The sequence below is a fragment of the Strigops habroptila genome, chromosome 11, assembly GCF_004027225.2.
Source record: "Strigops habroptila isolate Jane chromosome 11, bStrHab1.2.pri, whole genome shotgun sequence".
In the NCBI taxonomy this organism is placed as follows: domain Eukaryota; kingdom Metazoa; phylum Chordata; class Aves; order Psittaciformes; family Psittacidae; genus Strigops; species Strigops habroptila.
Window position 1 is genome coordinate 23,623,895 of NC_046360.1, and position 23,277 is coordinate 23,647,171.

The 23,277-nt window shown below is 60.9% G+C and overlaps 2 protein-coding genes across 2 annotated transcripts; one reads left to right on the top strand and one right to left on the bottom strand.

Moving 5' to 3' along the window:
- Nucleotides 1-5,534: 5,534 nt before the first annotated feature.
- Nucleotides 5,535-10,238, top strand: RRP9 (ribosomal RNA processing 9, U3 small nucleolar RNA binding protein). The gene is made up of 17 exons (XM_030502221.1): nucleotides 5,535-5,772; nucleotides 6,382-6,527; nucleotides 6,668-6,819; nucleotides 6,922-7,017; nucleotides 7,090-7,208; nucleotides 7,290-7,363; nucleotides 7,455-7,496; nucleotides 7,727-7,853; nucleotides 8,016-8,140; nucleotides 8,385-8,477; nucleotides 8,578-8,678; nucleotides 8,797-8,931; nucleotides 9,070-9,132; nucleotides 9,214-9,359; nucleotides 9,461-9,540; nucleotides 9,658-9,731; nucleotides 9,824-10,238. The coding sequence occupies exons 1-17, from the start codon at nucleotides 5,535-5,537 to the stop codon at nucleotides 9,927-9,929; spliced, it is 1,917 nt and encodes a 638-aa protein (XP_030358081.1). The 3' UTR covers nucleotides 9,930-10,238.
- A 728-nt stretch (nucleotides 10,239-10,966) lies between these two features.
- Nucleotides 10,967-17,892, bottom strand: GRM2 (glutamate metabotropic receptor 2). Its single transcript, XM_030500522.1, has 5 exons — nucleotides 17,421-17,892; nucleotides 14,304-15,141; nucleotides 12,501-13,564; nucleotides 11,454-11,628; nucleotides 10,967-11,048 (listed from the first exon to the last, which is right to left on the bottom strand). Exons 1-5 carry the CDS (start codon nucleotides 17,886-17,888, stop codon nucleotides 10,975-10,977), a joined length of 2,619 nt encoding a protein of 872 aa, XP_030356382.1. The 5' UTR covers nucleotides 17,889-17,892; the 3' UTR covers nucleotides 10,967-10,974.
- Between the last annotated feature and the right edge of the window lie 5,385 nt (nucleotides 17,893-23,277).

A 23,277-nucleotide genomic window follows, 5' to 3' on the forward strand; every position in this document is an offset into this window, starting at 1 on the left:
TCACTCCTGCCATCGGTCACTGCCTTACAAAAATGAGGTGGCATGTCTCACACAGGCAAGGAAAATCCTCACCCTGATGCCAAACATCATGGCATGCCTGGAGCATACTGACAGCAATGCCGTCTCCGTGGCCATGCTGGTGCTCAACAACTTGTTCCAGCTGCTGGAGAGGAAGACGCTCAGCCTCAACGCCCTTGCCCTCGCTCCCAAGCTCCGGCTGCTCTTTGACAACGTAAGGCTGGGGGAGGGCCCCGTGCCGTCCACACCGCGCACCTCCATTCACAGCCCAGCCCCGTGCTCTGCAGGGGGATGCTTTGCCCGACTGCCCCCAGGCCCCATCGCTGCCCTCGGTGGCTCTGTGCTATGTCCCATCCCCTCGCCGCATGGACTAAGCCTGGCTTGGCCTCCCTGCTGCAGGGGTTGGTGGTGGCAGGATGGCAGCAGGGCTGCTGAGCCCCAGCCTGCCCTGGCAGCACCCCTGAGCCCGCCCAGGGTCTCCTGCTCTGTCCCCCAGCCCCGCTGGCCAGACGTTCTGCATGCTGCAGCTCGCTCCCTTTTGGAGCATGCTGTTTTGGGGACATCCATCTCCATGTTAGCCCCCTGCTTGCCATGGGCTTGGGGATATGGTCCTTGTCCCACAGGAGTCAGACACCGTGAGGGAGCTCTCCATGTACTTCTTCCAATATGTGATGGGGCTTGTGACGGGTGCTGAAAAGAAGAAGATGAAGAAGGAAGTGTGGGAGAGCCTGCTGCCGCTGATCTTTCACCTGCATGACCAGAAAGAGAACGTGGCCAAGGTGGGATTCCCAACTAGATCGGCCCTTTGGGCAGGGCACTGGTAACACTGGAGCCTTCAAATATGTGTCACCATGAGGTCCAGCTTGCTCAGGCCTTAGGATGAGGCAGAGCTCCCCCTCGCCCACTGCTGCTTTTCTCCTCCTGCTGCCTGGATGAAGAGAGTGGTGGGTCCCTTTCCCACCCAGCTCCCTCTGCACAGCCCCTGCCATGGGGCATGGGGCCCTGCAGCCCCAGAGACAAGGCTATGGCTCCACAGCAGCCTGGGGCCACCAAGGCCAAAAGGTTGCAGCCCCAAGGGGCTTCCAGGCAGAGAGGGTGGCTGGCCTTATCTTCCCCTGTGGTGCTGAGCCTGGTGGCAGCACCAGTGCCCAGCTGGTGCGTCTTCCCTGCAGGGAGCGGGACAGGCTCTGAGCCCTGCTAAGAGGGAGGACACAGGGTGCTGTGCCTCCAGGGCTGGTGGTGGCATCTCTTCTTCTTCTTCCCAGGCCGCCCAGGAAGCCCTCTACTTCGCTGGCTGTTTCCTGAAGCGGCAGCAGCTGACAAGGCTGGCCCAGAATGCAGAACCATGGGAGATCAGCAAGTGGCTGGTGAGCAGAGGCCCAGCGCTGCCGGGATCCGCACTGGGAGAACCCTGCCCCATGCCCAGCGGGGAGGACACAGGGCTGTGTCCCGCGGCTGTACGCGTCCTCCTGGAGCAGGCTCTGCTCCCGGCTGTCCTCCCCGCAGAGGTCCCAAGGGGGACCCTGCCACCAGAGTGGCACCCCAGCATCAGTGGGGAGCCCTGTGCTCCCTCTGAACCTGAACGCCACATGGTGGGGAGCTGGGAATGTCCTGCTGGGGGGAAGAAGGGTGGCCCTGGGTGGGGGGACAAGCCCAGTTCTGCACCAACCCTGCACCCTTCTCTCTCCAGCTGGAGAGGAAGAGGAGCAAGACCAAGGACTTGCTGCACCAGAGCGAGGTCTACCTGCAGAGCCCACAGGACATCCTGCGGCAGGATGCTGTCAGGTTCATCGGTGAGCCATGAGCCCCGGGTCCCTCCGACAGGGTCCCTGCATCCCAGCGCAGAACCTGTGCGGCACCCCTTGGCCCCCTCCCAGCCACTCCTGCCTGCACACGTTGGGCTGGCAGGAGGCTCATCCCCTCCCCGACGTGGCAACCCAGAGTCAGCCCTCCCTGGGGAGCTGTGTGGCCAGGCGGGCTGGGTGCTGGGGTTCCTGACGGGCAGCAGGTCCCCCAACATACTGTGTCCCCCCAGGGCTCATCGGACAGCACGTGGATGAGCGCGGGACGAGGGAGCACATCAAACAGGGTGAGTGAGGGCAGTGGAGAGGAGGAAGGGCTCTGGCACAGAGCTGCCCCCCAGCCCAGGCAAGGGGGGCTCTGCTCCCAGCGCGTCTATAGGGAGAGTGTGTTTGCGGAGGAGGGTGTTCCTGACCAGCAGCCTCCAGCTGAGCCACCTGCCCCCTGGCTCCCTTCCGGCCCTGGGCATCACGGGGTGTAATGTGCCCTGCCTGGAGGGGACACAGGACTGTCACCTCACCTCTCCTGCTTTGTCCCCACAGTCCTTGAAGGCTCAAGAAAAGACGCCAGCTCCCAGGTCTCCTCCTTGGTGACTCAGACCAGCCTCTTGCTCGAAGAAAGGACGAGTTCAAGGTTCAGCCTACGGCGGCTGCGCTTTTTGCTGCCGAGCGCATGGAGGAGGCAGCGCTCAGCCCCAGCAGGGAGTCGTGAAAACTCGTGAAGTTCAACATAGTGACATGCAAGGTCCTACACCTGGGTCACGGCAATCCCAGGCACAGCCACAGGTTGGCTGGAGCACCCCCCATACAATTCCATGGGGGTGTTGTGACCCAAATGCAGGACCTGGTACTTTGCCTTGTTGAACCTCATACCACTGGCCACAGCCCATCAATCCAGCTGGCCAGATCCCTCTGCAGAGCCTTCCTCTCCTCCAGCAGATCAACACTCCACCCAACTTGGCGTCATCAGCAAACTGACTGAGGGTGCCCTTGATTCCCTCATCCAGATCATCAGTGAAGATACTAAACAACACTGGCCCTAACACCGAGCCCTGAGGGACACCACTAGTGACCGGTCACCAACTAGATGCAACACCATTTACCACCACTCTTTGGGCTTGGCCATCCAGCCAGTTTCCAACCCAGCGAAGAACACACCTATCCAGGCCATGAGCAGCCAGCGTCTCCAGGAGAACACTGTGGGAGACACTGTCCAATGCTTTATTAAACTTCAAATAGACAATGTCTACAGCCTCTGCCTCATCAATCCAGTGGGTCACCTTGTCATAGAAGGAGATCAGGTTGGTCAAGCAGGACCTGCCCTTCATGAGCCCATGCTGACTGTGCCTCATCCCCCCGTTTTCCCACTTGTGCTGTGTGATGTGTCTTAGGATCATCTGCCCCATGACCTTCCCTGGCACCGAGCTCAGGCTGAGAGGCCTGGAGGTGCCGGTCCTCTGGGACCTGCCCACTGGAGCAGGACTGCTGATAGATGATGGAGAGTGGCTTAGCAAGCTCCTCTGCCAGCTCCTTAAGCCCTCTTGGGTGCAACCCCTCCGGCCCCATAGACCTGCATACGTGTAAGTGGAGCAGAAGGTTACTAACCATTTCTTCTCAAATTATGGGGACTTCAGGCAGCTTCCTATCTGTGCCATCCAACTCAGGGAACTGAGTACCCTGTTGTGACTATTAACGGCTGGTGGGACTGTTAAAGACTGAGGCAAAGGCAGCATGAAGTACCTCAGCCTTTTTCTCATCCTCAGTCACTAGGTTTCCGCTGGTATCCAGTAGAGGATGGAGGTTCTCCTAGGCCCTCCTTTTAGTGCTAGTGTATTTGTAAAAGTATTTTTGATTATCTTTTATGGCAGTGGCCAGATTTAATTCCAGCTGTGCCTTCGCCTTTCTGACTTTCTCCCTACATAACATAACAACATCCTTGTGCTCCTCATGGGCGACAGTCCCTTCTTCCACAGGTGATAGATTCTCTTCTTTCCTTGAGAGTTCCAGCACTATCTCCCTGTTCAGCCAGGCTGGTCTCTTCCCTGCCAGGCTGATTTTTGGCAAATGGGGAGTGCCTACTCCTGCGCCTTGAGGAGTACATTCTTGAAGAGTGCCCAGCCTTCCTGGACCCCTTTGTCCTTCAGTAATGTTTCCCAAGGAATTCTGCCAACCAGCGTCCTAAACAGGCCAAAGTCAGCCCTTCGGAAGTCTAAGGTGGAGGTTTTGCTGACCTTCTTCCTGACTTCTCCAAGGATTGAAAATTCAACCATTTCTTGATCGTTTTACCCAAGACAGCCTCCAACCATCACATCACCCACGAATTCTTCTCTGTTGTGAACAGCAAAACCAGCCGGGCAGCTCCCGTAACTGGCTCACTAACCAGCTGGGTTAGGAAGTTATCTTCCATACCCTCTAAGAACTGCCTGGATTGTGTCTTCTCTGCGGTATTGTACTTCCAGCAGACATCTGCTAGGTTGAAGTCCCCCCCGAGAACAAGGGCAAGTGATCGTGAAACTTCTCTCAGTTGTTTGAAGAACATTTCATCCGTAGCTTCATCCTGGCTAGGTGGTCCAGAACAGACTCCTACCGGGATACCAGCTTGGTTGGCCTTCCCCCTGATCTTCACCCACAAATATTCAGCCTTCTCACTCACAACACTGAGTTCGAGGTGGTCGATGCACTCCCTGACATACAACGCAACCCCACCACCCCTTTTTCCTTGCCTATCCCTTCTGAAGAGCCTGCAGCCATCCACTGCAGCACCCCAATCGTGCAAATCGTCTCACCACATTCCTGTGATGGCGACGATGTCATGATTTCCCTGCTGCACAATGGCTTCCAGCTCCTCCTGCTTGTTGCCCATGCTGCGGGCATTGGCACAGATGCACTGAAGTTGCCTGGTCGATCTGGACTCCAGCAGCAGCACGCTGCCCCCTGGCTCATTTCCAGTGGGCCTGGGGTTATCCCTCCCCTATCTCCTAGGTGCCATCCATCTGCCTAAATCCTCTAACCCGTATGATCCCTTTTTTACTGCATCACCTTCCTCAGTTTCCTGATCCCCAGGTCCCAGGGCCTCAAATCACTCCTCAAGGGGTACTTGGGAAGGTGACCTGAGCTGGGGTATAATATGCCATGTACTACGAGGAGTAACCTGTTTCCAACCTCCCCTGTCTCCCAGGTCCCCTCCATCTGCTTGGTGGCAAGAGGTGGGGCCGGGAGGGGGGCAGACATCAGGGCAGGGGGTGGCACAGGGTTTTTCCCCCAAAGGCCAATGTCAGCGTCAGGAGGGGCTGTCCCCCCCCCCCGTAACGTGGGGATCAGCCCAGGTCTCCAGCCCCTGGGTGTGCCTCCTCCTTGCCAGCTCCAAAGAGCTCTTCCATGTCCCTGCAGCAGAGTGGGACTGCTTCTGCAGGAGAAGAACAGCCTCCTGGAAGCCTGCTTCTGCAGCATCTTCTCCATTTGCTTGGTGGCAAGAGGTGTGGGGGATCCTGAAGTTCTTTTGTTTCAGGAGGCTGGTTTGTTTCTCTCAGGGATGGTAGAGTGCAGCTCCACCAATCTCCTCAGATCCCCTCGTGCTCCTTAGCCATTCCCCTCTTCCCGTAGCTCTGCCACCATGCAGAGCAGATCATCATCCCGGTGACATGACACAGTCCCATCCACCATCCCCGGCAGGCTCTGGCCCTTGCTGCAGCCAGACGCCTGGGCAGCTGCACAGTCATGAGGGGCCCCGTCTTTGTGGCCATGTCCTCTCTGGCCATAAGTAGGACTCGGTTCTCTGCTGTCTCCAGAGGCTGCCACCTCCAGCCCTTCCCGGTGGCAACGGCCGAATCTCCTCACACGCCCGTCCTGCCCAAACAGCCGCGCCGCGTGCGGCGCCCGCCCTGCCGGGGCGGTGCATGCCCGGTGTGGGGCGGTGCCGCCCCTGCTGTCACCGCCCCCTATCGGTCAGAGCTCGGTCCGTGGCGCTGCGGCTGCTGGCAAGGGCGGGCCAGGGCCCGGCGCTGCTCCGTGCCTTCGGTCCTGCAGGAACCATGCCGCTGGTCGCTCGTTTGACCCACACTCTGCTGCTGGAGGCACCTCAGCAAAGAAGTATGGCTGTCCCCTTACAGAAACAGCGCAAGAGTGACCCACTGGCCTTCCATTCTCCCAAATGCCAATGAGAAAAGAGACTGAACGCATGAAATAAAGTTTGGGAAGAAAAGCACATTTTAGCTCTTTAGAGCATCACCAGGACAGGCTCTTCTGCACCCACCGCTCCCAGACGGACAGCCAGTACCCTGGCTCGATCAAAGACGGGTCTCTGTGGCCACCAAGGGATGTATGACGGGACCAAAGGCTGTGCCCCCAGGCTGGGCCTGGCTGAGGTTTCCCGAAGGTCAGAACAGAGACGTTGATTCGGGAAGCGCCCGCCCCATGCACCGTACCTGCCACACTGCCTCCATGAGTGGGGCACGTGGGCTGTGATGTGCTTGGCGGTGGGCACGAGGGGTCCCGACGGCAGAGGAGGCAGCGCTGGCCTCCCGCAGTCCCGCGGCGTGCTGCTGCCCGTTCCTGCCCGCTCCAGCCGGCTGCCGCGGCTCCGCCAACCGGGCTATGTTCCCGGGGGCCGGTCCCTTGGGCGTGGGAGCACCACCGGAGGGGCGGGGCCAGTGCTCAGGGGCGGGGCCCACCGCCGAGGGAGCGTGGCTCGGCACTGACGGGGCGGTGCTGGTGCGGAGTGAACGTCGTCACTGCCCGAGTGACTGCGCGGGCCGCCGCTAGGAAGGTTCCTGGGAGGGGAGGCGGGGCTGCAGTGGCTGCGGGGGGCGGCCTGGGACTGGGGCAGCTCCGTGCCTCCTGCACGCCTGCAGCCAATAGGCGCGGCCGGAGGCGTGGCCTGGCCGCGGGCCGACAGCAGCGAGGAGCGGGTGCCACGTGCGGCGGCAGCATGGCGGCTGCGGCGGGAGGCAGGAGGGCCAAGGCCCCGCGCGGGGCGGCAGGACGGCGGCGGCCGCGGGCGGCGGTGAGGGGCGGGCGGGGAAACGAGAGCGAGGAGGGACCGCCCCGACAGATGGCGGCGCTCCCGTCCGGTCCCGGTCCGTTCTCCGTCCGGTTGATCACCCCGTTTCGTCCCGCAGGTCCCCGGCGCCGAGGGGAGGCCGCGGGTGGCGGCCGGCCGGCCGGTCGACGAGGAGGTGTCCAGCGATTCTGAGACGGAAAGGTAAGGGTTGCGCCGGGGAGCGAGGTGTGCTCTTGCCGGTGGGGGTACCGGTTCTCACGCGTATCCCCGCAGCCCGTTGCTGGGGCGGCGGCGGCGGGAGGCGGTGGCGGCGGAGGAGGAGGTGGAGGAGACGCCGCAGGAGAAGAAGCTGCGCCTGGCCAAACTTTACCTGGAGCAGCTCCGCCAGCACGGTGAGTGTCGCGCGGTGCCGGTGCTCCGGCGGGGCGGCCCCGGGCGCTGAGCACGGCTCTATCGGACTGTGTCCGCTGCAGAGGAGGAGCGGGCGGAGGAGGAGGAGGAGACCCAGCCGGCGGATCTCATCGGCGACCGGCTGAAGGAGGACGTGGTGAGCAGGGGGCGGGCGCGGCCCCTCCATCCCGGTGGCGGTTGGCTGCGGGGCCAGGGCCGCCTCCGCTGAGCTCCCACTTATTCCCCAGCTCGAGCAGAAGGGCCGGCTGCAGCGTCTGGTCGCCAAGGATGTAAGTGCCCAGCACGGGGTTACCGGAGTGTAAATGCTGGCTTGGAGGAACACTCAGGCATGGCCATGGCTGGCACCCCAAGTTGCTATGCTGGCTGTGGGACCAGGGCCCTTCTCCCGCCTGGGGTGCTGGCTGCTGGCACCCTGGAGAAGGGAGGGTGCTGTGCTTGGGTACTCCTGTGCCTGGAGAAGGGCCAGGGCAGCCCAGTTTACATCCTGCTCTCCTTGCAGGTGCAGCCTCCGGATCCAGCCAGCATCCGTGTGCTTCGGGGACACCAGCTGCCCGTCACCTGCCTGGTCATCTCTGCAGATGACAGGTTCATCTTTTCTGCTTCTAAGGACGGCTCCCTCATCAAATGCAAGTGTTCCCTTAGGGCTGTGACTGGCTGTTCCCCCAGCAGCAGGGCCACAGCTGCCCACAGAGGTGGCTTGGCCCTTGCCCCCTCCATGGATGTGCACGTGTATCACTTCGGGCTCTATGGGAGGCTCCCATGGGGTGATGATGATGCCTTTCCTGCAGGGGAGGTGGAGAGTGGGAAGAGGCTGTGCGTGGTGCCTGGGGGGAAGAAGGGCACCGAGGAGCAGCACATGGGGCATGCGTCCCACGTCCTCTGCATGGCCATCTCATCAGATAGCAAGTACCTGGTATGGGGAGAGGGGGCTGGCACTGCTGTGTGAGACAGAGAAGTGGCTGTGGAGAGTGCATCCCTCCTGCAGTCCTGGGGGAAAATGTATTATGCCTGGGTGTGCTTTGCAGGGTAAAAGCAGCCCCTTCCCCTTCTGGAGTCAAGAGTGGGTCCCTGAGAGCCACATGGGCGAGGGAATGGAGGCTGGGGTGGGCTGTGGGTCCCCAAGGGGCAGGTGTTGGGCATTCCCTGCTGTCTGCCAGGCCACGGGAGACAGGAACAAGCTCATCATGATCTGGGACACAGCCACCTGCAAGCGCCTGCACGTCTTCACTGGGCACCGGGATGCTGTCTCGGTGAGTGAGGGGCATCAACCACGCTGCCTGCAGGGCTGGGCAGCCATGTCCTCCCTGGCACCCATCACTGCTGTGTCCGTGTCCGTCCATCTGTCTGCAGGGCCTGTCCTTCCGGAAGGGCACGCACCAGCTGTACAGTGCGTCCCACGACCGCTGCGTCAAGGTCTGGAATGTGACGGAAAATGCTTATGTGGAGACACTGTAAGACCTGGGGTGGGATCCACTGACCCTGCTGCTATGGGATGCGCCGGTGGCCTCAGGAGAAACAAGGCTGCAAAGGGCCATGCTCACAGCAGCTCTTTGCAATCTCCTCCTCCAGGTTTGGGCACCAGGATGTCATCACGGGGCTGGACAGCCTGAGTCGGGAGTGCTGTGTGACAGCAGGAGGACGGGACGGCACCGTGAGGCTCTGGAAAATCCCTGAGGAGTCGCAGCTCGTGTTTTGTGGGCACCAGTAGGTCTGGGGCAGGAGCAGGGCCTGTGGGCAGGCAGCAGTACATGGGGGATGCTGATGCCCCAGTGTGCCCTTGTCTCCTAAATACGATCCCAAAGCATGCTCGTAACTGATAGCAGTTGCCACTTCCGTTCACAGGGGCTCCATCGACTGTATCCAGCTCATCAATGAGGAGCACATGGTGTCGGGAGCTGATGATGGGTGAGCACAGGGCCAGGATGGTGCCTGGGGAGGGGGACAGGCAGTGCCCCACTCAGCACCCTCACTCTGCCCTCTTGGCAGGTCCGTGGCCCTGTGGGGGGTGACAAAGAAGAAGCCACTGGCACTTGCCCGGCAGGCACATGGCATGCAGGATGCCCAGGGCCTGCAGCAGCCGTACTGGATCACAGCGGTGGCCGCCCTGCGAAACAGTGACCTCCTGGCTACAGGTGTGTGGCAGCTGCTTTGGAACAGGGGTTTGGGGGTTGGGGTGGGCATCCTGCTCCCTTCCCCAGTTGGGTTGCGTGACAGTCTCCTCTCTCTGCACCAGGCTCCCACAGCACCAGCGTGAAGCTCTGGAAGTGCAGTGAGGGATTTCGGAAGCTGGAGCCTCTCTTGGACATCCCCTTGGTATGGATGGAGAGGTTGGGGATGCTGGAGGGGGAGGGGTGTCTTCTGGTGGGGCTTCCTCTCCCTGGGTGGCAGGAGGAGGCTGTGGGAGCCCCTCACCTGCCTTGTTCCCTCCAGGTGGGTTTTGTCAACAGCCTCAACTTCTCTGCAGCCGGTGACTTCCTGGTGGCCGGCATTGGGCAGGAGCACCGGTACTGTCCCCCCTGCCCAGCACTGCCTGGAGGTGCAATCCCCCATTCTACAGTGCTTGGCTCAGGGTGACCCCCATCTCTTTCATCTGTAGGCTTGGCCGGTGGTGGAGAATCAAAGAAGCCAAAAACAGCATCTGCATCATCCCACTGAAGCGGAGGGTCACAGTTCCTAGCCCCGAAGGCCCTGAGGGCTGTTAGCATGGCTGGAGCCAGGTCCTTAACCCCCTGTCCCTGGAGCTGTGCCCCATGTTCTTCATGCAACCACCTTCCTGGGGACAGGAGCACGTCAGAGAGGGCTGTTGCATGGCCCCTGACCCTGCTGCTCCCCATGGTGTGATGTGGCTCTGCCCTCTGCGAGGGTCTATCCCCTTCCCTCAGGTTCAGCCATACCTGAGCTCTGGAAGAGTCCATTAAAAAAAACAAACAACAAAACCACTTTATTTACATAAATTACAAAAAGAAAAGTCACACTCTTGTTCACAGAATAAATCTATTCTTAAAAACTTGTTCGGGTTCAAATACCTGGGTCCCATTACTTGCCCTCAGCCCCTGCCAGTCCCCTCTGTGGCTCTTGGGGGGCTAGGGGGCAGCCGGCATTCATCCCTGCTCCTGCTCTGTCTTCCAGGAAGGGAGTGATAGGGAGGGATAGAGGGAGCTTGGGCCCAGCCCAGCAGCGCTCAGCAGCTTTCCTGGGGCCAAAAACGAGGAGGAAAAGGTAAAGCTGTGCAAAGCACCGGGGCAAGGGTGGCATGGGGCACAGCTGGGTGACAGAAAGGGCCTGCAGGAGGAAAGCAGGGTGGGTGACAGGATGAGGGCAGCTTGTGCCAGCACAGGACGTGGCGTGGAGGGAGCAGGAGGTGCAGCCCAAGCAAAGCGTGAGTTGCAATGTGGCTTGGAGAGACAGAGTTGGGTTGTGCGCTATGGCTTGGTGCAAGGGATGTGGGGCAGGGCTGGCACCACAGTTTGGTGCAGAGACAGGGATGTGCCCTACAGCTCAGTGCAAGGGGCAGGGGGACACTCACCATGGCTCAGTGCAGGGGACACGTGGTGTGGTTCAGTGCAAGGGAAGGGTGACAAGTACCATGGCCCAACACGTGGAATGTGTAGCTTGTGCTGGGGCAGGGGCTGAGCCTCCTGCCTGCCTCTGGCACCTGAGCAGTCCGTACCGTGCTGCAGGCACTGCTGTCCTTGGGAAGGGAGCCGGGTGCAGGGTGGCCGCACCACAGCCTGGTCCCCCTGTCCTTCACAAGGATGACGTCGTGGAGTCCACCACCTCGCGACCGTTGCACACTGTGGGCACATACTGCGAGGCAGAGCCTGGCAACGAAGGAATCAGTTAGGGGTAGGTTGGGGTCCGGCAGGAGCAACCCCCCCCCAGGGCATCCCACTGCAGTGGGAGATGGGTGCTTGGGTAGCTGCATCCCTCAGGTCTGGGATGGCGAGTACTTGGGGTGGCTATGTCCTCTCAGGGCAATGACAGGCCCCTGGGCACAGTATCCCCCCTGGCAGGATGTGCTGCAGCCTTGGGGCTTGCAGGCATGGGCAGTGAGGGATTGGGACAGGGATGAGCCATAGGGAACACAGCACCCTTCACACCCCCATTTCCAGCCATACCCTACCCTGCACCCCACTTTCCTTCAGGGGCTCAAGCTGGGGTGCTCCCACCCCCTGCCAGGAAGAGGGTGCTTCCACCCAGCCCTTCCCCAGCCCCACCGTGCTCACCCTGGGACTGGCTGGAGCTGGCAGCCGCCACACTGAACCGAGCAGTGCCCACGCGGTGGCTGGCCACGTTCTTCTGCGGCTGGAAGAGTATGATGTGGAGCTTGGGGGTGAAGAGGCAGCCGAGGACCACAGTGCCGCTGAGGCTCACCGAGATGCACATCGTGGTGGTCTGGACCTGGAGACAGGGGTGGGCATCAGGTGCTCCTGCCACCAGCCCTCTGCCCAGAGAGGGGCAGGATGAAGCCTTCACCGTAGCACCAGCCAGCCCCACTGGGCAGGGGCCGCCGCCTGCCCCCCACAAGGACAATCCCACCCCACACCAGGTCCCTCTATCAGGGTGGACCCACAGCAGAGGATGGGCACTGCCCTGATGGAGACATGCTGCCTCTGCAACCCTGAGCAGCACCCCCTGCCCTGCCAACAGGCTGCTTTGGGGCAGTGCCCGGGGCCAGAGCCCAGCACCGCCACCCCAGTGCCTGCTCCCACTGAGGAACACAGGTCCTCTCTGGAAGCCCTCAAGTGCAGCTGCCCCCATTGAGTCCTCCAGGCCTAGCGAGCACATATCTTGCCTTCCCAGGTGGATTGAGGTGCTGCAGGGTGCACCCTGTGCTCCCCTGTCCCTGGCACTGCTCAGCTCCCCAGGGACCATGCTGGCCATGAGGCTGGCTTTCATGCCCTGGTTGGGGGAGTATCTGTATGGGCCAGGGGCATTCTCATGTCTTCATGTTGCAAGGCTGAAGGATGGAAATCACTCCTCTGTGGTCAGATCAGGGGTCTCTGGAGGTCTCAAGTCCATTTTCCATCCTCACCCTAGCAAACAATCTGTCAAGGTGGGGTTGGTGCCTTCTCCCCAGGACTCATTGCCCCTTCAGCCACCCTTCCCCTGGTCCCAAACTCCCCAGTGCAGAGGTGACCATCACCAAGCATGTGGCTTAAGACTCTTCTCCAGGCCCATGCAATCTCTAGTCACAAACCCCATGGGGCCCAAATCGCCAAGACCACTCAGCTCAAGGCCTATTAAAGCCCCCCCAAAACTCAGGCTCTTACACGGTAGTCGCTGGAGGTCACATAGAAGATGGGCAGGAAGGCCAGCCAGATGATGCAGGTCGTGTACATGGTGAACCCGATGAATTTGGCCTCATTGAAGTTTTCAGGGCATTTCCGTGTCTTGAAGGCATAGACCGTGCAGAGGACAATCAAGAGGACATTGTAGGTGAGGGAAATGAGCATGTTGGAGTCACGGTTGTTGCACTTGAGGGTGACGATGTACCTCTTGTCAGGCTCTGTCTCCTTGCCAGTGCCAGGGGTTTCCACCAGCAGCCAGATGATGACGATGATCAGCTGGCAAGAGATGAGGGCCATGCAGATAACTACCTGAGACGTAGGGCTTATGAACCGGGGGCGCTGAACCCCCTCCTTCACCCCACTGAAGATCCTGGCAATGCGATTTGTCTTGGTCAAGAGGGCTGAATAGCAGACAGCGAAGGATGTGCCCAGCCCTAGGCGCCGAAGTGTGCACACCTCGGTGGAGGGCTTCGCAATGAAGATGAAGGTCATGCTATAGCACATGAGGACCCCAGTCAGGAGAATGTAGCAGAGCTCCCGGCCAGAGGCCTTCACAATGGGGGTGTCATTGTTCTTCATGAAGACTCCAAAAACAAACAGCGTGGAGATAAAACCGAGGCAAGAGATAGTGACAGGACCAATGGCCCAGGCGTCTTTCCAGCGGATGTACTCTTGGGGCAACTCGTAGCAGCCATTCAGGGTCTCATTGGGCCAATAACCAAGACCGCAGTCCATGCAGGTGAACTCATCCAGCAAGTACTCGTAGGGCTGGCAGGAGATGCAGATCCAGCAGCATATGTCTCCGGGCTGCATGCTCTTTATCTCATTCTTCTTGCAGGGGTCGCTGCACTGGGAGACAGGGATGGAGGTCTCAGCCCATGGGATGAGGCTGGTGTTGAGGATGAGCCCCTCAGCCCAGTAGCCCACCTTCTGGTACCGATACCGCCCGTCCATGTGGTGATAGTTGAAGATGTTGTAGCGCCCAATCCCATCGCCATAGCGATCAAATCGAACAACGCTCTTGGTGTCTGCTGGCCTGAATGGAGCTGAGGGGAGAAGAAGGGGAGATGGTCACTGCCATGGGGCAGGAGGGTGCTTGTTCCTGGCCTGGAGGAAGGGCTCCTTCAAAGGGTCACATGCCACCATGGCCACAGGCAAATGTCTAACCTGTTCCCTGCCTTCACTCTCACATAGTCGCTGGAGGTCACAGGTCACTTGCTACCTATACACATTAGGAGCAGGAAAGCAAAGGTGGAGAACTGCCTCCTCATGTGCCTAAGAGCTCAGCAGCCTCAGATAGATCTGCAGGGGCAAAGTCAGGATTTTCAGTCTCTGGAGCTCTCAGTGACACCTGGCTAGATGGGCTCAACCCAAGTCACAGAGGACACTCTTCTAATTCATCCCAAAATATGTGGGTCCCTGATCAAGGGTATCCCTCCAGTTTAATCCATGAAATGTGAATAATCACAATGCTTGCAAGTGAAGTCTCTGAGGACACATGTTCTTGGAGGGTCTCTTGTGGGGCTGATCCCACCTAGCTAAAGCGTGATGGATTTGGTCACCAGCTTCTCTACACTGGGGACAGAAGGCGTGGATTGCCTCCCAAAGTAGATAGTGGGCTGTTGTCACCCTGGGACAATCACAGCCCATGGCACAGAGGTCCCCAGATGGGGGAAGGTTAGAGGACTTGGAGGGTCTTGGGTCAAATTTGCATCTCTTCCTTGCCCCTACAACCTGCCCCTTTCCAGTTAGGCAGCCAAACCCCATCTCCATCTCTGGACTCACCATCAAAATTAACATTGAGCATAAAGTCCTTGTAGAACCTCTTGCCATTGACAGGCTTCATGGCATCGCAGAGCTTGGTGGTGTTGGGGCACAGTGCCTGGTGCATGTTGTGGAGAGAATGAGCCATGGCATAGACTGCATTGATCACGAACGTGATCTTGGACTCTGGCTCAAACTTGCCTGTCTTGAGGGAGTACCAGCTACAGTCCTGTGTGTGGAAGCTGCACTTGAACTTCTGCTCCCAAAACTCTCGAAACCAGGGATTTCGGCTGTTATTGTAGGGGTTGAGGTTACGGAAGTAGGCAGCGAACTCCTTAATGGGGTAGGCTGCCAGCTCGATGGTGATGGCTCCCTCGGCCACCGCTTCGCTCCCAGCCACCACGCTCTCCAGGGCCCCCCATCCATCACTGGCCACCCACATGAAGGACACGTTGGCTCTCTGGGCAGCTGCCAGCAGCTCCCGGGCATCTTCACTTCGGGTGAACAGCACGACCACCCTGGCATTGGGCTTCTGCTGCAGAGCCCGGACCACACTGTCATAGGTCTTCTTGTTCATGGACCGCCCCACCTTCTCTGAGGTGGCAATGCAGATGTTGCGCATGCGGGCTTCTTGCTCAAAGGCCTCGATCCCTGTCTCCCCATAGTCACCCTCTGAGGCCACGGTGGAGACATAGGTCCAGTTGAAAAAGCGGAGGATCTCTGCCATGGCTTTGGCTTGGTAGAAGTCTGGCGGGACAGTGCGGGCGAAGTAGTCATAGCGGGACTTGTCACTGAGCTTGGCACTGGTGGAGGCATAGCTGATCTGTGGGATCTGGAAGAGCCTCAGCAGGTTGGCCACCTGCATGGAGGAGGAGAGGTGAGTGCCTCAAGACATGGGCCAGCAAGGGACATTCCCACCAGAGGGACCCCTGCCCAACACCAAGCATTGCATGGTGCTTCGAAGCACCGCCATGGGGCTGATGAGCAGCCTCCCCACACCTGAAAGTTGCTGGCTGGCAGACAAATGGACAGACACACATTCACAGGGTTGGCTGAGCCCTCACAAGTGCTCATTTCTTTTATTTCTTTTACTATTTAGTGTACTCCCCTCTGAGATGCAGGGCTGTGGAGTAGATAAACTCCCCCACGGTCAACCTGTGGGAGATGCTCATGGGCAAGAAGAAAGCCAGGGGGCCTGGCTGCCACGCAGCATGGGGGGAAAGGGCTCTGGGCGCTGGGAGCCAGGAGCACTGAAGAGCTTTGCCTGAGAACCGATGCCTGCACATCCCACCTTGGGAGCCCCAGCAGGACTGGCACCTTCCATCTGCTTGGCAGAAGCCCTTGTTAGCTTCAAAGGGGAAAAGAGCCCTGCTAATGAGGCTGTTAAAACCCCAGGCTCTTGAAGCAGCAAGGAGGGGGCTTGGGCACGCTGGCAGGGCCAGTGGGCCTGCATCTCGCTGCTCCCCAGGTGAGAGATGTGGCTTAATTAACATGGACAAATGTTCTCCACGACAGAAGTCCCCTAATGGCAAGAAGACCTCTGAGCACAGCAATGCTGCTACCTGGCCTCGCTGCGGAACGGGAGCTGACAGCCCACTGTGCCACTCCAGCACTGCTCGTGCTCCCCAGCTGGCTACGGGCTGCCCATACCACCACTTGCCTGCCCGGGGTCAGGCGGTGCCCTCAGCCATGGGGACATACCAGGTCCTCCAGCAAGGGAAGGGACATGCATCCGCATGGACTGGACCAGCATGCTGCATCCATCACCTGGCCGCAGCTGCCTTTGCCTCTGTGGCCATGGGGATGTGGGGACCCCGGAGACCAGCAGACATGGTTTGACATGCACCAGGGACTTGTTAAATCCTAGCAAGCACATGGCCCACTAGCAGTCCCCAGGACTCGACTGGCTCTGCTGGCTGCCTGCATCCTCAGAGGATGCCCTTTTCCCTGCCAAAGCCCTTGGGTCTGCAGAGCAGTGGTTTTGGGTACTGTATCCCACCCAGGGTGCCTGTTCCTGTGGGGACATGGGGGTGGTGGCCCTCTGCCCCGGCCATATTGCCATATGGCTGAGCCCTTCAGAAGCGAGTACCCCCCGCAGCTGGCTGCACCTCACGGGCTAGGTTTGGTGGGGCAGAGGGGACAGTGCCCTTCCTGCTCGGCAGCTCTGCCTGCCAGGATCAGTGTTCCCACACCCCCGCCACAGTGTCCCTGGCACCATTCTGACATCAGGAGTGTCATTGCTGTGCCAGGGCATATCCCTGTACTCGGCTGTCCACCCATTCCACATGGGACAGGACACACGGGACTGGACATGAGCCGAACCCCACTTCTGCACCGTAGCAGACCCCAGGGACAGCCACCCACTGGGTGGCAGGACACCACAGCAGACTCTCCCGCCAGCGCTGTGCTGGCCAGGAGGGACCAGGACATCCATGGCGCGGCCATGGCCATCCAGGCCTGGTGGCGGGGGCAGCTGGTCCGCCGGACGCTGGAGGTGGCCACCCGCAGTGCCTGCCTCATCCAGACCTGGTGGCACTGCGTGATCACCCATCGGCGGGAGGAACAGCGCCTGCGGGCGCTGGCAGAGTATGTGAGGCAAGAGAAGGCCAGTGTCCTCCTTCAGGCTTACGCCAGGATGTGGCAGGCCAGGGTTCGGTACCAGCGCTGCAGGGAGGCAGCTCGCACCATCCAAACCCACTGGCGGCGGCGAGGGAAGCAGCAGCATGGTGGCACCGAGGACGGTGTGGACCTGAGCATTGAGATTGTCCTGGGCTGAGGAGCTGCACTTGCTGCCATAAATCCAGGAAAGGAATAAAGCCTCTGTCCCCACATGTGATGGATCCACCAGCTCAGCTCCCATGGCTTATGGTGGATGGTGGGCTTCTCACAGCCCCCGAGAGGACCCCAGCTGCCAACAGGGCTGCAGGTCCCCCACAGTGGCAGAGAAATGTCCCTCTCAGGGGCCAGGCTGCCATTCCCTCCCCACTGCAGAAAGGGGCACAGCATCACTGTGAGGGATGCGAGAGCATTCCTGTGCCGCACTGGCAGCATCACTGCACTGCTACCAGCGTTTTAACCCACCCACTGCCATTCCTGCCGATCCCCCAGCCCCATCTGAGCCCCTCTTGCCCAGGGTACCTGGATGGAAACGTCGCTGTAGGAGCCCCCGATAACGCCAGTGATGGCGGTGGGCACGTCATCATGAACAGCGTAGGAGCCATCGGGGCAAATGTGCTCAGAGCCATCTACCTTGGTGAGGGAGGCGCGGACAAAGTCGAGGGACTGCTCGAGGGCATAGGTGTCCTTGGAGCACGTGTCGAGGATGTGGGCACCCAGCTTCACCCCCGGCAGGATGCTCCTATCCTTGTTGATCTCATCCAGGGCAAAGAGCATGGCCTCCAGGCGCTGGATGCCCCGGTGCTCATTGATCTTGCCACAGTCTTCACTCCCCACTCCTTTCTCATGGACGGGGAAGAGGCCTCCGATCACCAGGTCCCCATCCATGCTGATCTCCTTCTTGCCAGCCATGCCATGCCCGGCAGCCAGGCAGGTGGCCAGGTGCATCAGCCACAGCCAGGCAGCCAAGGGGACTGCCATGTGGTGCATTGGAGCCAACCGGGTGTCCCACATCACCCCCTGTCACCTGCTGCTACCCGTCAAGGCAAGGGCAGGCTGTCCCCAGGCATAGGATGGCGGGGGTGGCGTCGCGTGGTGGCAGTGGGAGGGGGTCCTGCCACCCCGACAGAGCCCTTGGCACCTGGAAAAGTAAAGAGAAAAGCGTTGGGTCTGTGGGCTGCAAGATGGGACAGGGACTGCCTCCAGGGTCAATGCCAGTGCTGCATGAGCAAGCAGGGGATTGAGCTTGTCCGTGCCTCCCACCTGTGTATCACCCCACTCAGGGTTCCCTTAGGAAGGATCCCCCCACAGAAGGGTGAGCTGAGCAGATGTGGCAGCTCCTGCAGTAACCCAGGACACCCTCAAGTGACACAAACCCCAGAGGACAAGCAGAGGCACAGGGACTGGTCCTTATATCCTCCTTGGGATGCACTGGCATGGGCATGGCGTGCACAGAGCCGATTCCTGTGGCGGCACCGGGCTGAGCAGCCTGCCAGGGGGCAGCTTGCTGGCCTCTAAAACACTGAGGCAGGTAAGTTGCCAGGGTGGTCACCCGGGACAGGGACATCACTCAGGGCAGGGCCACCTCCAAGCTGAGCCCCTGACCCATGCAGCTGCCTCAGGGGTGCCGACAGCTCCCAACCTCCAGCCAAAAGCAGCCAGCCATGAGCCCACCGTGCCCCCAGCACCCAGCCACCGCTGTGTTTTAATCCCCATTCCATACTCCAGGAGCCCACCTGCTTTGGCACTGCCCCCGGTGCTGGCCATGGCACCAGGGCCGGAGCAGGGACACACCACTGGCTTCGTCCTCCCTCAGCGATGCACAGGGTGGGCTCCAGCAGCCACGGTGCCTTAGAGTCTGTTCTCTCACCACCGCCCCTTCCTTCCCCGTGTACTAAATTCAGAGATTTCAGTAAAAGTAAGAGCCAGGTTTGCTGACTCCCTCTGCAGAAAGCACGGAGGCGCGGGGGAATCAAAGGCTTTTGCAGCAGGCAGGCCTTGTTTTGGCAGGAGATGCAGTCCCCTCAGAGAGCAGTTGTCTTTTCCCAAACCATGAGAGAGATTTGTTTCGCATTTGAAGCTGACTGCTGAAATCCCACAGAGCTGGTGTTTTGGGAGCCGTGGGAGAAGGATACCCCCTGACAGCCCAGAAACCTCAGGCAGCTCCAGCATGGGAAAGTGCCAGTGCCACGGCAGGTCCTGGGGCTCACCTGCAGCCTGGCAGAACAGGGTGCTCATGGGGACACATGGGTGGGAGACGGGGTGATGCTGGAGGGTGCTGCTCCCCTATACCCCCCCACAGCTGGTACTGAGGCCGCTCTCCACAAGCAGGAGCAGGGCAGCCCTCGATGGCCCTGTGGTGCTGCCAAACAGGTGATGCCTGGCTGGAGGAGCCCTCCAGCAAGCCCTCCACAAGCTGGAGGCGATGCCCTGGCCATGTGGGCAGACATTGGACACAGAGCATAACAGAGTGGATGGGGAGATGCACACAGACCTCCTCCTTCTCCATGACCCAAAGCGCCTGCCCTGAGTGCTGCCTGCCTGCGGTGAGCCCCCAGCCACCTCAGGGCATCTCTACCTGACCACCCAAATCGAAGTTTGGGAAAAAGACCAAGGAAGGGCCCCTTATTTCAGGCAGTCAATGCTTTCGAGGGACCCAGGGCTTCCTCAAGCAGGAAAGAAGCTGGAGGCACACAGATTATTAATGTAGCTCATCGGGCAGGCTGAGCCCAGCACAGGGCGCCAGCAGCACTGGGAGCCCAGCTCCTTGCGGTCCAGCTCTTCTGGGGCAGCTGGCAGGACCTGCCAGACGAAAGGCACCTTCAGGTAAAGCTCTCCCAAAAGGGCAAAGCGTCGACCACCCTGCAGTGAGCCGTGAAGTGAAGCGTTGCGGCCATTCCCAGAGCTGCTCAGCTAGGTTGGCATGGTGCCAGGGGAGGATGGAACATCTGGAGAACATCTGGGGAAGTGAAACACCCGGCAGGGCACAGCAAAGTCCAGCCCGATGACCACGATGTGGCAAGAAGGCTCCTGCCTGCTGCTGGCAGCTTCCGCTCCAGAAAGTGTCGGTGAGTAGGACGGGTGAGAAGGTGCCGATGCTCCTACATGCCCCGAGTGCCTCCCACCTACCCCTGCCAGGAGACCTGACCCTCTGACACCAGTGCCCTTATGGGTGGCATGGGGTGCAGTGAGAGTGCTGGCAGGGTGCTGGGTGAACCCGGCTTCACGAGCTGCCATTCCCACCTCCATTGGGGATCCCCGGAGGCCCCACTGCCACCAGGCTCTGCCAGGACCCCCACTCCTCCCTTCTGCCCCATGGCCTACGAGCCCCGTGGGTCAAACCACCTTCTCCGGGGCGCTTGTCCCAGTGCCCATCAGCATTGTGGCTGGTTTGGTGGGAGTGTGGGGAGTCAGCGAGGTGAAAGCAAGATGAGCTGAGGGGGCCCTGCCCCACTGCAGCGCCTCAAGGCGCAGGGTCACGGTTTCAGCCCACCCACCCCAAATCCCATGCCAAACCCGCCCCGAGGTCCGGCTGCTCGCCGCAAACCGTTGCTCTTCCCGGCCGAGATCAGCCGGAGGAGGGACCCGCGGGGCGGCGGCAGGGGCAGCCAACCCACTTCCCTCACCGGTGACGGCGGGCAGCCCCTGCCTGGGGCCGAGGGGGCGGCGGCGGCGGGGTCCCGCGGGGGGTCGGCGCTGCCGGGGCACCGGGGCGGGAGGATGGAGACCCCCTGAGCCCTTCTCCCGGAGCCCCGCGGCCCGGCGTCTTGGTCCGGGCAGTGGGGAGCCGAGGGAACCGGCCCCGGTGTTCCCTGCCCCGCCCGCACCCCCGGCCCAGCCGGTGCCCGAAGCCGGGGCTCCCGGGGCTGCGGGAGGGGAGCCGAGCCCGGGTACCCACACCGGCCGCCGAGACTCGCCATGCCGCGACCCCGACGGCTCCGGGGGGTCGCCGGTCGCCCAGGGCACCAGGGCTTTGGGGACGCCGGGGCGCCGCCGGGACACAGCGCGTCCCGAGGCCATGGGGACGGGAGCGCCGAGGTGGGACCGCAGCCCTTACCTGGGCCCTGCGGGCTGTGCCGGGAACCGGTGCCGGGAGCCGGAGCCGGTGCCAGTGACCGGTGCAGCAGCTGCTTCAGAGCTGCGACTACCGCCGCCTCCCGCCGCCGCCTCTGACACTCCGCCAGCCCCAGCTCAGCGGAGCCGCTCCGCCCCCCGCCCGGCCCGGCCCCGGCCCCCGCCCCGGCCCGGCCCCGGCCCGCCGGGTACCGGCGCCCCGGGGCCGTCCCGCCTGCCCTCCGCCCGCTCGCGGCACCGCCGGGCCGGGCACCGGCAATGCCGGAGGCTGGCGGGGCTCGGGCAAAGCCGGGGAGGACATAGCGAAATCCAGGCAGGGCACAGGCAGGGCAGGCAGGACACAGGTAGGACCTGGCCAGAGAAGGCGGGGTGCAGGCAAAGCACAGCCAGATTCAGGCAAAGGATGACCAGACGGAGCCAGGGCACAGCCAGGACACAGCTAGATGCAGGCAAGGAGCAGTCAGATTCAGGCTGGGCAGAGGCAGGGCACGGCCAGAGCAGGCAGGACCTGCTCAGACCCGGCACAGCACAGCTCAGCTCCTGCTTGCCCAGGCCCATCCCAACCCAGCAAGAGGGGTCCCAGCTTGGCTCCTGCTCCACAGCCACGACCTGGTGCCCCTGGGGCTGTTCCTCCCACATGATACAGACCCCCACACCCTGCCCCCCCTTCCCCAAAGCCCTTGTAGTCTCCTCAAGCCCCAGCATCACCCCACTGCCCACCTGCACTCCTCACAGCCCCCAGGCACTCACCATCGGCCCAAGCACCAAGCTGGGGGGAAGGCTTTGGACAATCTGAAGACAGGGGCAGGGGCTGGCTTACGTGTTCCAGGTCTCCATCACTTGCCCAAACCTTCTCTGGAGCCATTTGGCTGCCCAGGATCCCGCCATGCTGTGCCCCCACTGGTCCTGTGCTGGTGTCCCAGCTGTCCCAGAGAGCTCCTGGCTCAGGGACAAGAATGGGACAGGGGATGACACAGGACCCACAGGGGTGGGCAGGGGCCAGGGGTGCCTCTGGGGCACCCTGTGCCTCAGTTTTCCCACTGCCAGCTGCTGTGCTTGCAGGCTGAGGGTTATGGCATGGCAGGAAGAGTCAGACCCAGTCTGCACCTCCCAGCGGTCCTGATTTGTGACAAGGTCCCAGGCACCAGGACCCCAGACCCCACCATCCTATCTCCTTTCAAGACTGTTAGCACAGATGAAGTGGGGCACTGGGGAGAGGAGGGTGCCCAGGTTGGGGGATCTCGTCACCGCTGCCTGGGGCAGGACAGTGAGCCAGGCAGGGCCAGAGACGTGCCATGCTGAAGGATGCTGCACTGCCACTGTCCCTTGTTCCCTGGCAGATGGGATGTGGCATAAGCCCCATCACCGGCTGCATCCTCTTGGCTGCTGAGGAAGGATGATGGCAAAGCCTCCCTGGCCCCCATCTTTGGTGGGGTTAGGGGACAAGTGGCATTAGGATCCGCTGTCTGGCTCCAACCCCCCTGGAGCTTCAGCCAGACATAAATATTTCAGGGGGCTTGGCAGTTTTGTAATAACTGGCAACAAAGATAAACACTGTGAAGAGCAATATTTTTCCATGCGGGCTGGAGGAGTTTTAATATTTTATCACTCAGAGCACAAAATATTTATGAACAATTTAATGTCAATCACTGGCTGAGGACTAATCATGACCTTCCCAAGCCAGGGAGGACATGTCCCCACCATGGAGGGACAGCCAGGCCTCCCCTGTCCCCAGAACCACCATCCCAAGCCCTGGTTTTGGGGCACGACATCTGACTGCCAGGGAACAAGCCCTGGGTTGCCAGAGGCACCTGCGTTCCTGGGGCAGCGGTTGAGCTCTGCCAGCCTGGTGAAGTGCTCTGGCACCTGGCATTGCTGCAGGGCACTGTGAGGCTGATGTCCAGGCTCCTCCTTTGTCCCCAGCTGTGGGACAGGGACCTGGGACCAACCTGGGCAGCTCTCCCTGTCTGCAACCCATGGCTGTAGGACCAGACAGATGGGATGCCAGGAAGGCATTGCACAGGCAGGAGAAGCACAGTGGTGCCAGGCCCACCAGCAGCCCAGGACCTGCCTTTACTGGCTTTCCTTTCATCAGGTTCCCAAGAGGAGCAGGGATGCCACCTCCCCCAAGCCCAGCCCAGCTCATTACTGGGACCCTTCCCTGCTCACCCTGCAGCTTGCAGAAGCTGGGGACGGTCCCCATGGCCCTGCTGGGTTGCCCAGGCATGGAGCAAGCGTGAGCATGCTCACTCATGGGATGCAGAGCCCTCGGCATGCTCCCCCGCTCAGCTGGGGGATGTGGGGT

Excerpts from the sequence above, each read along its gene's own strand:
- RRP9 (XM_030502221.1), top strand. The coding sequence starts at position 5,535 with ATGAGGGGCCCCGTCTTTGTGGCCATGTCCTCTCTGGCCATAAGTAGG. Across the intron at positions 6,820-6,921 it reads GGCGGCGGCCGCGGGCGGCG|TTTCGTCCCGCAGGTCCCCG; the intron begins GTGAGGGGCGGG and ends TTGATCACCCCG. Across the intron at positions 8,141-8,384 it reads CATCAGATAGCAAGTACCTG|GCCACGGGAGACAGGAACAA; the intron begins GTATGGGGAGAG and ends GCTGTCTGCCAG.
- GRM2 (XM_030500522.1), bottom strand. The coding sequence starts at position 17,888 with ATGCACCACATGGCAGTCCCCTTGGCTGCCTGGCTGTGGCTGATGCAC. Across the intron at positions 15,142-17,420 it reads ACAGCGACGTTTCCATCCAG|GTGGCCAACCTGCTGAGGCT; the intron begins GTACCCTGGGCA and ends TCCTCCATGCAG. Across the intron at positions 11,049-11,453 it reads CAGCTCCAGCCAGTCCCAGG|GCTCTGCCTCGCAGTATGTG; the intron begins GTGAGCACGGTG and ends CTTCGTTGCCAG.